Genomic DNA, 16,217 nt, shown 5'->3' on the forward strand with positions numbered 1-16,217 from the left:
GACAGTGTACCGAGATATAAAGCCTGTAAGCTCAAAAACATTTGAGGAAAAAACATTTGCTTAGCAAAAATAAATTACCAGCCAGAATACCATACAGTTCCCAATGCTGTGACTGGCTGACTGGTGCCCGGTCATTTCTTGCTAAGCCAAGAAATTTGCTGAGCAGAATTTCCTGCTTTACAGATTTTTAGTCATTGGGCCCTAATAATTTCCTTGTATCTATGGTTTAATTCACTCAGTACCCAATATAATTTTCATAAGTTTTCTTCTTCTTTTGGCAGGCCTCATCGGAGTCAATACTAAACCAGTCTTCGACGCCCCAAGAAACTGCCCCCTCCTGGACCGTAGATTCTGCCCTATTTAAGGAAGACTATGCCGTTAGCGAAGAGGAAGAACCGGTTAGTAAAAAAACTTTTGAGTAGTGTAAGTTCTTAGAATTTTTCAAGGGAAACCCACACAATCAGGGCCCAATTTCATGGCTCTGCTTACCGTAAGCACAAAATCGGCGCTTACGGAATCAGGGAATTCTGTGCATACGGCAAGCCTATTTCACGGGTTAGCGGCGAATTTTGGCGTCTGCGCTTGCGTACTCCACGTTACTAGTCATTCTAGGCTAGCGCAGAAATTCGGCGCTTGCACGTAAGCGGGGAATCGTAAGCGCAGAATTCGGTGGTTAGCAGAGCCATGAAATTGGGCCCAGGTAGGGACTGAAATCCCAATCCACATAGTGACCCCGATGGGATTCAAACCCGGGCCCAAGAGGAGTAAGGGGAGGCAAGGAACTACTACCTGAATGCCCACTTAAAATAGTTCACTTGAATTGTTTTTATAAATACATTTGATTTCATCTGATATTTTTCCGTTTCATCACCAGCTTCCACCACCCGAAGCAATGACAGGCAAGGAAGCAGTGGAACTATTCGGTAAGGGTCGTCATCTTGGCAAAGCTAAGTTTGTGTATCTGAACAAGACGCCTAATCGTCACTTCCGTCCATACGACCTGATCGCTGTCCCTAAACACAAGGTAAGCTACACAGACAATCACTGGCACCTGTCAACACAGGCATTCACTACAAAGTCTAGCTCCTCACTTTCAAAGCTATCCATGGTCTCTCCCCTCATTACAGTTCCGAACTGGTTACACCATACACTCCGACTCAGATCCTTTACCTAACCTCTCCTCATACAGAACAAAAACCTATGGTAAAAGAACCTTTGCCTTCAGCGTGCCCACCCTTTGGAACTCTCTTCCTGACGATGACTAGAGCAAGCTAGTCGAAATGTTGAGACCAATTCAAGAACTGACTCCGCGGTAGTGCAGTTAATTACGATCCTATAAGCTAAAGTAGTTGTCCCAGCCTATTTTTCTATACCTTCCGCCCGGGTTATAGCTAAAAAGTTCTTTCCAGAACTGAGAAGTCTCCTGAACATCCGAACAATCTACTCTGCGGTAGTAGAATAAAGCAGGACAGTTCTCTTAGAACAAACTCTACCTGGCAAGTAGATACACACATGGGGTTATTGCAAACCAAATACATATTAGCTCTCTTCCTGCTACCCTCCGTTCTCAGATAAACCCGGACCTCTTCAAAATACTTCTCCAATCCTACCTGTTTGCTCAATCTTTTTTGTAATACTTAATTGTTAAATTATTTTGTAGATAACACTTGTATATTGTTATTGGATGCTTATCTTAGTTTTCGAACGATCACTCGACCTCTCGTTGGTGATGTAATGCACCTCATGCCAGCCCCAAGTGACTCGTTCCACAAGAAGGGAAAGCTAATCGAACGCACCCATTATATTTTGTTTGTAAAGTGCTTTGAGCTATGTTCCAGAAATGAAATGTGTATTCAATCTCGTCTACCTCTGTCTGCTTCATTACTGACTGTAATGTTTATCTTGTTACCCAGGCCAACCCCAACGAGCACTGGATTGTTTCCTGTTTTGGCATCATGCACAAGGTCAAAGGTCAAACATCGGACAGTATGCCGCTGTATGAATGGCATCGTGAAGCAGTGATATGGAGTACATTGACTAAGATGCCATTCTTTAAACACTTCCTCATCAGGAAGACATTCAAGAGGTAAACACTTCCTTTCTCGACCCTCTCTTTTTCATTGCTATAAAAGTTCTTCAAAGCACGCTGAGTTCTACTCGGATAAACCCAATTTATTTTTAAGCAAAACTTTTATAGACCACTTGAACCCACTGCAAGTTCTGGATGTGCCGATAAGAGCATTGGACTCAAGCTCTGGTGTTTCTTATCAGCAGAGTATGGGTTTGAGTCTCGGTCTTGACACTTGTGTCCTTAAGCAAGACACTTTGTTGCTGCGTCCTGAGGATGGGATGGGAGCCATTGGTCCCCTGTGTTGTGTATGCACAAAAAGAACCCAGTACATTTATCGAAAGAGAAGGGGTTCACCCCGGTGTTCCCGGTTTGATTGGCAGCATATTGCGCACAGCACCTTGAAAGACATTACACATTGGTCTCGTACATCAAGCTCCACAATACCTTTTAGAACAAAACTGAATGGTGAAGCGCCTGTAGAAACTGAGTGACTGACATAAGCGCTATGCAAAAAGCCACTATTTTTATGTTATTTTTTACTTGCATGGACTGCCATCACTGTGGTCAAACAATAAAAACATACCCACAACGCACAACTCTCAGCTAAAGACGGGTCTTCATTGACCTCAGTGAGGGCACTGTTTAGATCCAAGGGGTCTATTTCAAATCAAACAAATTCCTTTCTTTGTTTTTGCAGGTGGCTTTCAAACAAGAAGCTACAGGAGTTCTGTGCCATTCGTCATCATATAAAGAAGAACCTTCTCCAAGCTGTACCGCTATTTGGAGCTGGACTTCTTCAAGTCTCTAAGCTTCTTCAGGAATTATCCACAGTCAGATTTATTCCATTAGATCAAGAGTAAGATTTATATTCTTTCTTTTAAAGGGAACTTGTGGAGGTGTCGTGGCTGAATAATGTAGATGTATTATTTATTTTCTGATTGTAGTCGTTGTTTCACCCTCGCTGAGTTTGAACACACTGCTAAGATAAAGCAGCGGGCAGGAGAAGGAATCTTAGAGAAATTCTTCAGGTAAGTAGAGAACCGAATGAAAACCCAGATTCTTAAAAATCATAATTCCTAGATATCATAATTTCTCAATGTTCCGAAACATGTTGTTTCAACACCCCTATATTCCGACTCCCCTTATAATAATAATATTTGGTTTTTATATAGAGCTTTATACACCATGACTCAAAGCGCTTCCAACATTATTACCCTGATCACTGAGCGATTTCATTCCTTAAACCATCTCAGCTCCCTGGGGAGTCTACAGCCTGTTCCACCAAATAAGTTGCGCTCTAAGCTACAACCACAAGAACCATCTCTGCCCTTACAGGTACCCATTTACCCCTGGGTGGAGAGAAGGAATAATAGTAAGGTGTCGTGCTCAAGGACACAAGTGTCACAACCGGGATTCAAACCCACACTCTGTTGAACAGAAACACCAGAGCTTGAGTTCGGTGCTCTTAACCGCCCGGCCATGATACCCATAGTGTGTTTCTTACTCTGAACCCTAATCCTAACAGGTAAATCCCAAGGGGTTTGTCGGAACATAGGGGTGTCGGAATACAGAGCAGTCACCAAAAAATTGACAGGTTATTTTCATTTCCTAACTCCTGGTAAACTTTACAAACTAATATTCTATTGGAAAAACAATTCAAATATTAAATGGAATATTGATTGGATCAGTAAATGGCACTGAAGTTCTGGACACTCTAGGCTGACTCAAATAGTCACAGTGTTTTGTTTTGTTTTATTAATGAAGGACAATGGTTGATAACAATTATTTATTTTGTAGTTACTGTAAGCTGATAATGGAGAGAACCTGCGAGGATTCCTTCAGCAAACTACAGTTCTGTGAAGCTCAGGCCAAGAAAGATAAAGCACTCTTGTAAGTTACTCCTTGGAAAATATTTTCTTAGTTAGACTTTTTTTAATGGAACTTATCAAGGAACATGTCTAGGCACACTTTTCAGCTAATGATTTGGACCTTTTGACGTCATTTGCAAAGGAATCTATAGACCCTATTGAAAAACCATTTTGTTGCAAATCGTATACACATCTTAATGCGTACATCAATAAGCACGCAGCTCGCAGCATATCCGATGTGATTTCTTTGGCACACGCATGCACACGCACATGCTCACAGACGCCATGTTGTAGGGCAGGTTTTTGAATAGTGACGTCATATTCAATACGGTTAGAGAGCCTAAACATCTTGACAACAACACTCTTTAGGCTTATGAATTACACCAGACATCTGTCACTGACCATTCGTCAATCCCTGTCCATAATCACCTTTCACATACAAACACCTTTAATACAGATATGGAAAGCTTATGTCCTTACAATTTATCCAGTGAGACAGGGGACCAGCCTGGGGGTCTATATTAAAACATTTCATATGAGAAAATGGCCTCAAGGAGGGCGCTGATTGGGTCTTGTGACATCAAAAAATAAGCTAATAATCCTTACCACTGAATAGCCTGGTTCGATACCCGGCCAGGGCCATATGTGAGTTGAGTTGTGCCTTGGTTCTCTGCTGTGCCACGAGGGTTTTCCAGACTATCCGGTTTTCCTCCCTTGGGAAAAATCAAACCCTTTCGATCTCTGGCTGTGCTCCGTGGTCATAATGGGTTGATGTGGCTGGCAGGCGCCCTTGCATGCCTGCTTCTCGAACACGTTGTAGCCGCGTCCTTCGCTCCTTGGTGAGAGGCGAGCTCTTTACGCACTAGCCAACCATGCCCCCAAAGACAAGGGGTCCATACTAATTATTTGATACGAGAAGATAAAGTCAAAGGTTTCTCTTTTCAGTTCCAAGGAATCTCTGTTTATCCAGAGACAGAAGAAAGAACAGCGAGAGAAGAACTTGAGGAAAGCTCAAGAAGAAACGAGGTAAGGATCACTCAAGATTATTCTTTCTTTTGTTTCTCATCTCGAGTCCCTCATTAATCATAAAATGTACTGTCACAGACCATTGTCGCAAGGATTTCAGTCTAATGGCCACTTAAAGGCAGTGGACACTATTGGTAATTACTCAAAATAATTATTAGCATTAAACCTCACTTGGTAAAGAGTAATGGGGAGAGGTTGGCAGTATAAAACATTGTGAGAAACGGCTACCTCTGAAGTGACATAGTTTTCGAGATAGAAGTAATTTTCCACGAATTTGATTTTGAGACCTCGAGTTTAGAACTTGAGGTCTCGAAATCAACCATCTAAACGCACACAACTGCGTGTGACAAGGGTGTTTTCTTCTTTCATTATTATCTCGCAACTTTGATGACCGATTGAGCTCAAATTTTCACAGGTTAGTTATTTTATGCATATGTTGAGATACACCAACTGTTAAGGCTAGTCTTTGACAATTACCAATAGTGTCCACTGCCTTTACTGGCAAGGCTCCCCGCTATATTTCTGACTTACTTCAAGTTCACACTTCGTCAAGGAACCTTCGATCAACTTTTACGCTTCTCTTCATTGAACCGAAGTCTTGAAACTCTGGGGTGACAGGGTTTTTTTCTTCAGCTGCGCCAAGCATCTTGAACTCTCTACCACTGAATCTTAGATCTTGTCTTTGTATCACACAATTCAAATCTCTTCTCAAAACTTATCTTATGTCACAGGTTTACAAGGACTAATTTTGTTGTGTCTGTTTTTTCTTTCGTTTTGTTCTTGTTTTACTGCACCTTGAACACCCAGTGGATATGTTCGCATTACAAACCATTTGTTATAATTATTATTAACGATTTGCTATTTCTCTCCTGTAGGTGTTTGGGTAATTTTGTCCAGCTAGTAGACAAGATTCTCCTATGTCATCTCCTGAGTCTAGCTAGAACCAACATTTGTCAGTTTGTGAATAATACAATGGCAGCTGGATCTAACGCTAAGAGAGATGCGCTGTTTGCTGCTAAGCTGATCTTCAATGATAACAGTAAGTTTCCAATCGAGCTTAAAGGAACACGTTGCCTTGGATCGGTCGAGTGGGTCTTTGAAAAGCGTTTGTAACTTTTTTATAAAATGCATATAGTTAGAAAGATGTTGAAAAAGTAAAATACAATGATACACACAAACATGCTTCGAAATTGCACAGTTTTCCTTTTACCTCGTCGACTAACACGTGTTAGTTTGCGCAGTTAAAGGAAAACCACGCAATTTCGAGGCAAACTTGTGTTGGTCATTGTATTCTACTTTTAAAACATCTTTCCAACCATGCATTTTATAAAAAAAAACGGTTACAAACGCTTTTTATTGATCAACTCGTCCGATCCAAGGCAACGTGTTCCTTTAAACACATTTTCCTGCTAACAGTATATACTGTGCAAGAAAGGGTTAAATTATCATTTTGTGCTTACGGCCAGTAGAAATTAAGGCTTAAAAAAACTGGTGAGCAGAAAAATTCTCTGAAAATTCAGCAATTTCTGAGCAATTTATGCTAACAGTGCCCAGTTTCATAAAGCTGTTAAGCACAAAATACTGCTTGACAAAATTATTTGCTAAACAAACATTTAGTTGGGCACCAGTCACAACAATGATTGTAATTTTGGCTGGTAACCTGTTTCTGCTAAGCAATACTATTCTGTGCTTACCAAGTTTTTGTGCTTACAGGTTTTATGAGATTGAGCCCAGGCAACTCTTCTCTCACAAACACAAACATGAGAAGTTTTCAAAAGTACTTTTACAATTTGGAAATTTAACAAAAGAAACTTTGCTTTCAGATTCCCTGATCCTGTACCCATCAAGAGAGACATTCACTGACAGTCTGTCGGCCATTCTTCACGAGATTCCATCATTAATCAGTAATATGTCTCACCCTATGGAGTCCGTAGCTAGTGGATGGGTAGGTGGGGACAATAAACCTCCCCTAACAACCCTGTCACCAAGAGTTGCCCTCTCACCAAGAGCTACAAGCAACCAAGAAAGGTAACGCACTAAGGCCACATAAAATAAAAAATTGTTGATCATCCCCGCCCGACCGTTCAATTCCCCCGACCTCATTTTTTTTTTTTTTTTTTTTTTTTTTTTTTTTTATCATTAATATGTAACAATGGAATTTCAATTGCAAGTGTGTACGCGATGGCTTTTCATGCGTACACATTCATCAAGGATGGCGGCCGATGACGCAAGTTGCAATTTGTCTGTTGTGCATTGCCTAATGTTTATTTTTAAATATCTTACTGTATCGATTGATGCAATTCAGCCATTGGCTACAAGTTCAATTTTAATAAACCTAGATTGCTAAAACCAACCTAAACTCGGTGTGTTTTACTTTTCTTTTTATGCATAAAACTCAACATTTTTTTAAAGGAAATAATTTTATTTATTAGATCACAGCGTGCCGAATCGAACCCAGCCCTGTCAGTCACCCAGAAATCCACCGCAACCCGTCGTTCAGCCGTCACCATCAAATCCAAAATGACTACTCAGACAGATGCAACCTCAGAGGTTGACTTACCCCCTCTGGATGAAGACTCATCTAGTCTAGGATCGGACTCTCCTGATGGTGCTAGTGACTATGGTAGTATGGATGAGACAGACTTTAATGCTGAGGAGAGTAATACAGAGGGAGGAACGACGCTTAGTGCACCAGTCATGTCAGAAAGAGGTACCCACTTTATGTTGATTTAAAATCTAAAGCCATTATACACTTTCGGTACAGAAACAAAATTAAAAGTTCACAGATTTACAAATAATTTACAGGGTTTACAGAAGGTAATGGTGAAAGACTTATCTTGAATATTATTCCATGAAATGCTTTACTTTTTGAGAAAACATTGAAACAATATAAATTCTCGATAGCGAGAATTACAAATTTATTTTAAACACATGTCATGACACGGTGAAACGTGCAGAAACAAGGGTAGGTTTTCCCGTGATCTTCTCCCGACTCTGATGACCGATTGAGCCTAAATTTTCACAGGTTTGTTATTTTATATATAAGTTGTGGTACACGAAGTGTGGGCCTTTGGACAATACTGTTTACCGAAAGTGTGCGATGGCTTTAAAGGAGTTTCACTTGAGGAATGTTTTAATAAATGCTTCATTATTAATAGTGGCTTCTTGTGTAGCTTGGGTGCATAGCCCTCACTTAGTGATGCTTAAGGCGCTTTAATGTTCAGTATTTTCTTGCTTGGTAGTGGGGCTGTGTTTGAAATATGAGACCTATTCCTTTAAAGACACTGGACACTATTGGTAATTGTCAAAGACCAGTCTTCTCACTTGGTGTATATCAACATATGCATAAAATAACTAAGCTGTGAAAATATGAGCTCGATTGGTCGTCAGAGTTGCGAGATAATTATGAAAGAAGAAAACAAAAACTTGTCACACAAAGTTGTAAGCTTTTATATGCTTGATTTCGAGACCTCAAATTCTAAACTTGAGGTCTGGAAATCACAAGTGTCATGACTGGGACTCAAACACCCACACTCTGCTGATCAGAAACACCAAAGCTTGAGTCTGGTGCTCTTATCCACTCGGCCACGACTCCCTTCTGGGTTCTAGTGTGTAGGGCTAAAAGAGATGAAATGACGCCAGGGATAGTCGGGGGCCCGTCGATAACTTGGAGAAGAGTCTAGAAGGAACATGTTTCAAGGCACCGGGATGGATGTCACAAAGAGTTAAGACTAGTCTTAGGATGACACTAGTCCACTAGTCCTTACTTAGAACTAGTCCTAACTCTTTGTGAAATTGACCCCTGGACACAGTTGGTAAATACTCAAAATATACATTAGCATTATAACTTACTTGGTAACGACCAAAGGAGAGCTGTTGATAGTATAAAACATTATCTGCTCGGCCGTGACACACCAACTCGATTATAATCTACCATTGTTCCACATTGTTCAAGAGTGTTTAATAACTTCTTCATTTCAGTGGAAAGAACCAAATCATCAGACCATCTAGGGGTCGCGACCCCTGACCTTGTATTGAAGACTGGGTTCCAGGTTGACCTACAGGTCAAAGGTCAAGGTATGATGGGTCAATACAGTCCGCTCAACCAGAACAACCTAATCAACACACTGGAGAATGAGTAAGTCATTTTGTTTTATTTTTTGTCGTGCTAGAAAATTTGAAGCATTGACATTGTGAATTAATTTTCTGTCTGTATTAACAGAACAAGTTTAAAACTGAGTAACAGCGTCAAAATATCCACAGCGCCTATAGCAGTTGCTGTGGTTCTAGGGCTCATACGCATGAAAAACAGTTTAATTTTAGTAGAAGAACAATAACCACACTTTAAAGGAGCACGTTGCCTTGGATTGGACGAGTTGGTCTATAAAAAGCGTTTGAAACCGTTTGTTATGAAATGCATATGGTTAGAAAGATGTTTTAAAAGTAGAATATAATGATCCGCACAAGTATCACTCAAAATTGCACAGTTTTCCATTTATGTCCCGAACTAACACGATCGGCCATTTATGGGAGTCAAAAATTTTACTCCATCATTGACTACCATAAATGGCCGATCGTGTTAGTCAACAAGGTAAAAAGAAAACCACACAATTTCGAGGCATATTTGTGTAGATTATTGTATTCTACTTTTACAACATCTTTCTACCCATATGCATTTTGTAACATTTTATTTTCAAAGACCAACTCGACAGATCCAAGGCAACGTGTTCCTTTAAGACCCAGGTTTATGATTCTGATAAGTTTATTGTTAATGGTATAGCATTAGGCTTCTCTGTATGAACTGCAGCAGAGTCATTTTCATTTGAGAATGAAATAAAGTTATTGGAGGACTTCCATGAACAAATTCCCTTTTTTGACTCATTTTTCATCGATTGAATTTGAGTTGGGAGTGTCATGGCCGAGCGGTTAAGAGCACCAAATTCAAACTCTGGTGTTTCTGATCAGCAGAGTGTGGGTTCGAATACCCAGCCGTGACACTTAAGCAAGACACGTCACCATTGCTTCGTCCTTAGGATGGGACGTAAAGCCGTTGGACCCAAGTGTTGTGTAAAACACATGTAAAAGAACCCAGTGCACTTATCGAAAAGAGAAGGGGTTCGCCCCGGTGTTCCTGGCTGGATTGGCAGCATATTCTGCCACAGCACCTTGTAGACCATTACATGGTGCTTAAGGATTAGGTCTTATATCTCAAAATTCGCCCCACTCCTTGCAGTAATAATACCTTGCGCTTTGTATCCTTTGGTAAAAGGTGCGTTATAAATACGGTTATTATTATTATTACTATTATTTTCTTTGACAGTGTTAAGGTTTTGGCAGCGATGGCCAACTACCAATCGTTGTTGGAATCAGCAATACAAGATATCAATGATTTCTGTAATGAGCATTCATGGTTGAGTGAGATACGAGAATTCATCTTGAGTTGGAAACCTGAGTCCGTTCAAGCATGGAAACGTGCTCAGGCCTACACCATCGAGGTAAGCCAATGGTCTTATAAGTTATAATAACTAGTTCTTATATAGCACATTTTACAATAACCGTATCAATACGCTTTACATTAGTGCCCTGTGTCTATTTCACAAAGACTAGTCTTATCTCGAGTTAGGAAGAGTTACTCGTCCTAACGTAACTCGTCCTAACGTGGGACTACCCTTAAGTTTTTAATATCCCCTAACTCTTTGGTCATTGGGCCAATAACATTCCTTTAATCTTTCTCAGCTCCCTGGGGAGTATACAACCGAGGCAACCTTAGCGCTCTCAAGACTTTTTCACACACAATATCGACCCTCCATCCTCACACTTACCCATTTGTACCCCTGGGTGAAGAGAAGCAATTATAGTAAAGCATCTTGCTCAAGGACACAAGTGTCACGAACAGGATTTGAACCTGTGGTTTGAGTTTGTGACGCCCATTTAGAGAGAAATTTTAACATTTAAACATTTCATTGGAAGTTTGTTTTTGGAGTAGTTTTATTAGAAAACTGTTTTTATTTGTGTTTATTTTCTTGTAGACAAAGCTTGGGCAGATAAGAGACTGGACTGAGAAAGTCCGTAATGTCGACCGCTCATTCCCGACTAGTAACGGACTCTTCCAAGTTGACTGTAATGCAATACAAGAAGATCTGGTTCCAGCCTTGAACTCCGCCTTTAAGGATTTGCTGAACTTTGCAGCGAGCGAAGGACAGAAATTCTCTCTTGCTTTCATCTCTGAAGTCAAGATGGTAGTAGAGGTCAGAAAAACTTCAATTTGTTCTTTTTCTCTCTAAAAATCTTTATTATAATAGTCTTTAAACACGCAATATGGCTGTCAAATTTGTCTGCTAACCTGTGAAATATGCTAAGGCTTAAGTAAATAGTTCTGCTACAGTAAGCACGCAAATTCGCTTACCGTTAAGCAGAGCTATAAATTGGGCCCAGGATTACAACTGGGTCGGGGGGTAGTTAGGGGAGAGTGGTGAACCGTATGAGCTGGATTTGTGAGTTGTGAAAGCGGGAAACCGGTATTGTGGTAGTAGATTCCATCAACAATGGAAATCCCCAGCCGTGAAATTTGTGTCCTTAAAGCCGTTGGACCCTTTCGGTAAACAGTATTATCCAAGGCCCAAACTTTGTGTATCACAACTTATATATAAAATAACAAACCTGTGAAAATTTAGGCTCAAGAGGGAAAGCGCTGTGCCCCTACAAGAGTGAAGTTCAAGACCAGGGCCCAATTTCATAGCGCTGCTAAGCACAAAAATTTGCTTAGCATGACATTTATCCCGTGATAAAAACAGGAATGCCAACCAAATTTCCACGTGATTTTCAAGACAAGCACACCACAGCTGAATACCAGTACGAAGAAACATGCAACAAAAGAAAATTTGGTTGATAACCCTGTTTTTATCAAGGAAGAAATTTAGTGCTAAGCAAATCTTTGTGCTTAGCAGCGCTATGAAATTGGGCCCTGATAATTAATCGATATTTTCCTCTTGTTTTTGATTTGTAGGGCATGAAGAATAAAGACACAGACATTGCAGTCTTTGCTAACTACGCCCAGCAGTACAGCACATATAAAGTCAAGATGCCCGAATTGCAGAAAGAAGTTGAATATGTCAAGTCACTCTTTGAGGTAAGACGTTAATCTGTTAAGAAATTCAAACCTTTAAGCTTCCTACAAAGTTATCTAGAACCTCAATGAAAATCCATCAAAATCCATCAGATACTGTATCATATTGTCCTTTGATTGATTGATTCAAGGTGATTGAACCATTAGGAATTAATCAAAATCCTTTAAAAGTAAACCTCAGTGCCAAATTTCATAGAGCCTGTAAGCACAAAAAACTTGCTAAGAACCGAAAATATTGCTTAGCAGAAACAAGTTACCAGATAAAACTACAGTTAGGTATACAAAGTTGAGACTGGTGCCCCTATTTTTGCTTAGCAAATAAATGTGTCAAACAGTATTTTCTGCTTAACAGCTCTGTGAAAATGGGTCATAGTAGTTTGACTGACAACCTTATTCTGGTAAGCAATTTTGTTATGCTTAGCTACTTTAGGGGCTTAAGCAGCTCTATGAAATTAGTTCCTAGTGCTTTGGTTTATTCTAGGTGAACGAACCATTATATAATAATCAGAATCCTTCAGCAGTGTATTCTTGTTTTTGATTCTCAAATCAAATCCGACACTAATCGTCATCGTCTCTCCTTCTTACCCAGTGCAATTTCTTATTTTAACAACAATTTTATTAGATAACTTGCTTCGTACTTCCCAATCCATGTCTCCTATGTCCTCTCCCTCGTTCCCATGTATTGTCTTCCCACCCCTCATCCGCCCTTCCTTCTCTCCTTTTTCACCCCCCTTTCCTTTCCAAGTCACCTTAGTTTAGTTTCTGTTTTTATGTATACTTTAATTCCGATGTATTTCAAAAACAATTTATTTTGTGCAATGTGATATTTTTATTATATTGTTGCTGTTTTAATGTCTACGGTTCATGTATGTTGTGTGCTATTTTTAATAACTGTATTTTAATGTGCAAATCGAGAAAGTGATTTTCATGCTAAGCATGGCGAATAAAAAAAATCTAATCTAATCTAATCTAATTCATTCTAGGTGATCAGACTGAGCTATCGCTCTTTGTCCATCGATGAAGAGAAGTGCGAGGAGAAAGTTTGGCAGAGTTGGGAAGCGTTCTTACTCCAGCTTCAAGATGCTGCTGAGTTTGTGAATACTCAAACTCCGATTCAGATGAGTTACCTTGAAGACTCACATGAGGTGAGTAGTTCTTATCGATGGGTTATCGTTTTGGAGGACAGGGGTTTACCCATAAACTTACCCAGTTTGCTTTATATATGTGACCCCTCTGACTGTATTCAAGATGGACACGGCTGTTCATTTGTTAGCTTTCCAGTATTTTATTTACACTCATGAATCTGTTGACGAAGATAAATACGATGTGATGAGATCTTCGTCTAAGGATCTTATGAACTGAAAGCCCGCGAAAATGATATCGTTGGAGGGCGCTATTTGGAGGTATTAGGTAAGAGAGTGAAGTTAAATAAAAAATAGACTGTGGGCAGTTCATGACCGTCACATATAGTTTGGGGTGGTTATGGCCAAGTTGGCTAGGGTGGTGGACTCAAGTTCTGTAATTTACAGAATGTTGGTTCAAATCCTGGTTCGGCGCGACACTTGTGTCCTTGAGCAAGGCACTCTATCATAATTGCTTCACTCCACCCAGGAGAACAAATGGGTACCAGTGAGAGCTGGGGAGTAACCTGCGATGGACTGGCATTCTGTCCAGGGGGAATATAAATATTCTCAGTCGTTTAGTGCCAAGGAAACCAGATATAAACACCAGTCTAGTGAGCCATTAATGTTGGCTCTGAACAGACTTTACTACTTTGGTTTTTATGTTGAAGAAAACTCTCAGCAGATATATTTTGATGTATGGTTTTTGTTATTTAGAAATTGAATGCCGAAGCTTTACGAATCTCTACCACGGCAACCAGCGGTGATTACCTAGATCCAGCTAAGAACCCTACTCGTCTTCTAACATCACTGAAAGCTGTAAGTATCAGACCAAATTGGCCCAATTTCATGACTTATAATTGTGGCTTCTTATATAACACACATGTCTGTCACTCAGTGAATATTGCGTGCTGCGTGCTTCATCGGTGTACGCATTTAGAGGCGAATACGGTTTGCCCTACAAAATGGCGCCTTTCATAGCAAAGAATGGATTATTCAATACGGCTCCCTACCAGTATCACATCAAAGTGAGCCATCCATAGAGTTATATTTAAGAACTAGAGGGCGCACTGGTGATGCTTCTTGCACAAACGCGACGCGACGGGACACGCGCGCCATTCTGCACGCGCGTTGAATATGAAGAATACGTTAGAGTGTGTGTTTATTGAACGCTGATGCAATGCTGTTTTGTCAACTTACAAAATGGCCGCACAAACACACACTAAGCAATGCCTGTTTGTTCAACTTAGAAAATGGCCGCCTGGTGCGCCCTCTAGTTCTTATATATGACTCTATGGAGCCACCTTACCATTTTTGTAAAGAAATCACACCAAGGCCATTCCAGCCGTCACCAAGGACACCACTTGAAATTATTTTATTATAATATTTGAATATATTTTCCCATCAGTTGATTGAAGAATTCCAGAAGGTCCAGACTCGTATGATTCAATGCAGTAATTACAGACAGAAGATTATGGGCCAGACCTTTGAGACGTCTCAGCTTACTACAATGTTGTCTCATATGAAGATAAGATTAACGCTGTGGAGTTATCTGGATGTATCCACGTATAACATCAAAGACTGGAAGCAACAACTCTTCCGAAAGGTAAACATTTATATTTGAGATGGGTCTGGAAGTAGTGTTTGTTCACTGACAACAAAAGGATGCTTTTATAAAATGAGATTAATTTAAGTTAATATGATTCAAATTTTAAATCATGTGATTCTTCTTAACCCATCATTGCGTGAAAAGCCAAATCTTTAAGCCAATGCTTGACAGAACCAATAAATCCTGCCACAACATCTAAGGTTTATCAACAAATTTTCTGTGCATTTGCCAACAATTTTTTAAAGGGTCTTTGTCCACAGATTGACACTAAACTTACACAGTTTGAAGATAATCATAGTAGAAAGCTTCCCTGAAAATATTACGTGCTGAGGTGCTGTAGTTTTTGGGATATGAGTAAAACAGTGTCATGAAAATAATTTTCGTCTCATGAGGCGAAAATTAGGTTAATCATTTACAAACATATTTTCATGACATTGCTTTACTCATTTCTCAAAAATTACAGCACCTCAGTAAGTAATATTTGAAGGGAAGCTTTCCACTATCATTATCTTCAAACCCTGTAAGTTTAATGTAAATCTATGGACATTTTGAAAAAGTACCCAAGTCCTTTAACTACCCTTTAACTGCCCAGTAAAACATTGCTTGTTTTTTAATCAAGTGAAAACTTTAGTTGTTTACAAATTGAAAACATCACTGGTTTGTTTACCAAACCTTTCCCAGTGCATCTCTATCAATAATAACATTATTCTCAATATCTTGTAGATGAATGTGACCAAAGCTTTAGATAAAGTGACCGAGTGGCAGCAAGCGGCCGGCCAGTTGAAGCAACAACTTCCTCTCGGGGATCAAGTCTTATCTTATTGGTATCGTTTCTTATCGGACTTCAAACAAGATCTTCCTCTACTCAAGAAACTATCCAGTAATTCACTCAAGGTACAAATATCCTCAAGAAAATTCATCTTATTATTGAGTTTCATACATGATGATTGAAATTGTCATAAACCCACTCCTAATTGCATCATTTGTGGTGTGTTCTGGCCAAGCGGTCTGGGTCACCGAACCCAAAGCTCTTGTGTTGTCAGCAGCAGAGTGTGGGTTCGGATCTCGGTCATGTCACTCATGCCCTTGGGCAAGGCACTTAACCATAATTGCTTTGAAAATTTGTGAAGGTAGTGCCTTCTGCTCTACAAGCCAGGCTCCGAGTGGATGATACCCATGCCTACATCCTTACAGACTGTGAAGGGGGTAGCCCTGTTTGAGCCCCAGGAGTAGGTGGCTCCTGGTGGATGATACCCATGCCTGCATCCTTACGGACTGTGAAGGGGGTAACCCTGTTTCAGCCCTAGGAGTAGGTGGCTCCTAGTGGATGATACCCATGCCTGCATCCTTACGGACTGTGAAGGGGGTAACCCTGTTTCAGCCCAAGGAGTAGGTG

The 16,217-nt window shown here is 40.2% G+C and overlaps 1 protein-coding gene across 1 annotated transcript in view; it reads left to right on the top strand.

Annotated features, from left to right (window-relative positions):
• The window catches only part of LOC117300292 (dynein heavy chain domain-containing protein 1-like), a 37,654-nt gene that overhangs the window by 3,668 nt on the left and 17,769 nt on the right, over positions 1–16,217 (top strand). The window contains exons 6-23 of the mRNA XM_033784027.1: positions 282–398; positions 875–1,024; positions 1,914–2,086; positions 2,769–2,927; positions 3,016–3,099; positions 3,869–3,961; positions 4,885–4,965; positions 5,841–6,004; positions 6,789–6,993; positions 7,398–7,675; positions 8,947–9,103; positions 10,286–10,460; positions 10,995–11,213; positions 11,972–12,094; positions 13,075–13,236; positions 13,930–14,031; positions 14,621–14,818; positions 15,545–15,715. Coding sequence (XP_033639918.1) covers positions 282–398; positions 875–1,024; positions 1,914–2,086; positions 2,769–2,927; positions 3,016–3,099; positions 3,869–3,961; positions 4,885–4,965; positions 5,841–6,004; positions 6,789–6,993; positions 7,398–7,675; positions 8,947–9,103; positions 10,286–10,460; positions 10,995–11,213; positions 11,972–12,094; positions 13,075–13,236; positions 13,930–14,031; positions 14,621–14,818; positions 15,545–15,715 — 2,811 coding nt within the window. The remainder of the gene's footprint in view (positions 1–281; positions 399–874; positions 1,025–1,913; positions 2,087–2,768; positions 2,928–3,015; positions 3,100–3,868; positions 3,962–4,884; positions 4,966–5,840; positions 6,005–6,788; positions 6,994–7,397; positions 7,676–8,946; positions 9,104–10,285; positions 10,461–10,994; positions 11,214–11,971; positions 12,095–13,074; positions 13,237–13,929; positions 14,032–14,620; positions 14,819–15,544; positions 15,716–16,217) is intronic.

The sequence above is a fragment of the Asterias rubens genome, chromosome 15 (genome assembly GCF_902459465.1).
Source record: "Asterias rubens chromosome 15, eAstRub1.3, whole genome shotgun sequence".
Classification (NCBI taxonomy): Eukaryota; Metazoa; Echinodermata; class Asteroidea; order Forcipulatida; family Asteriidae; genus Asterias; species Asterias rubens.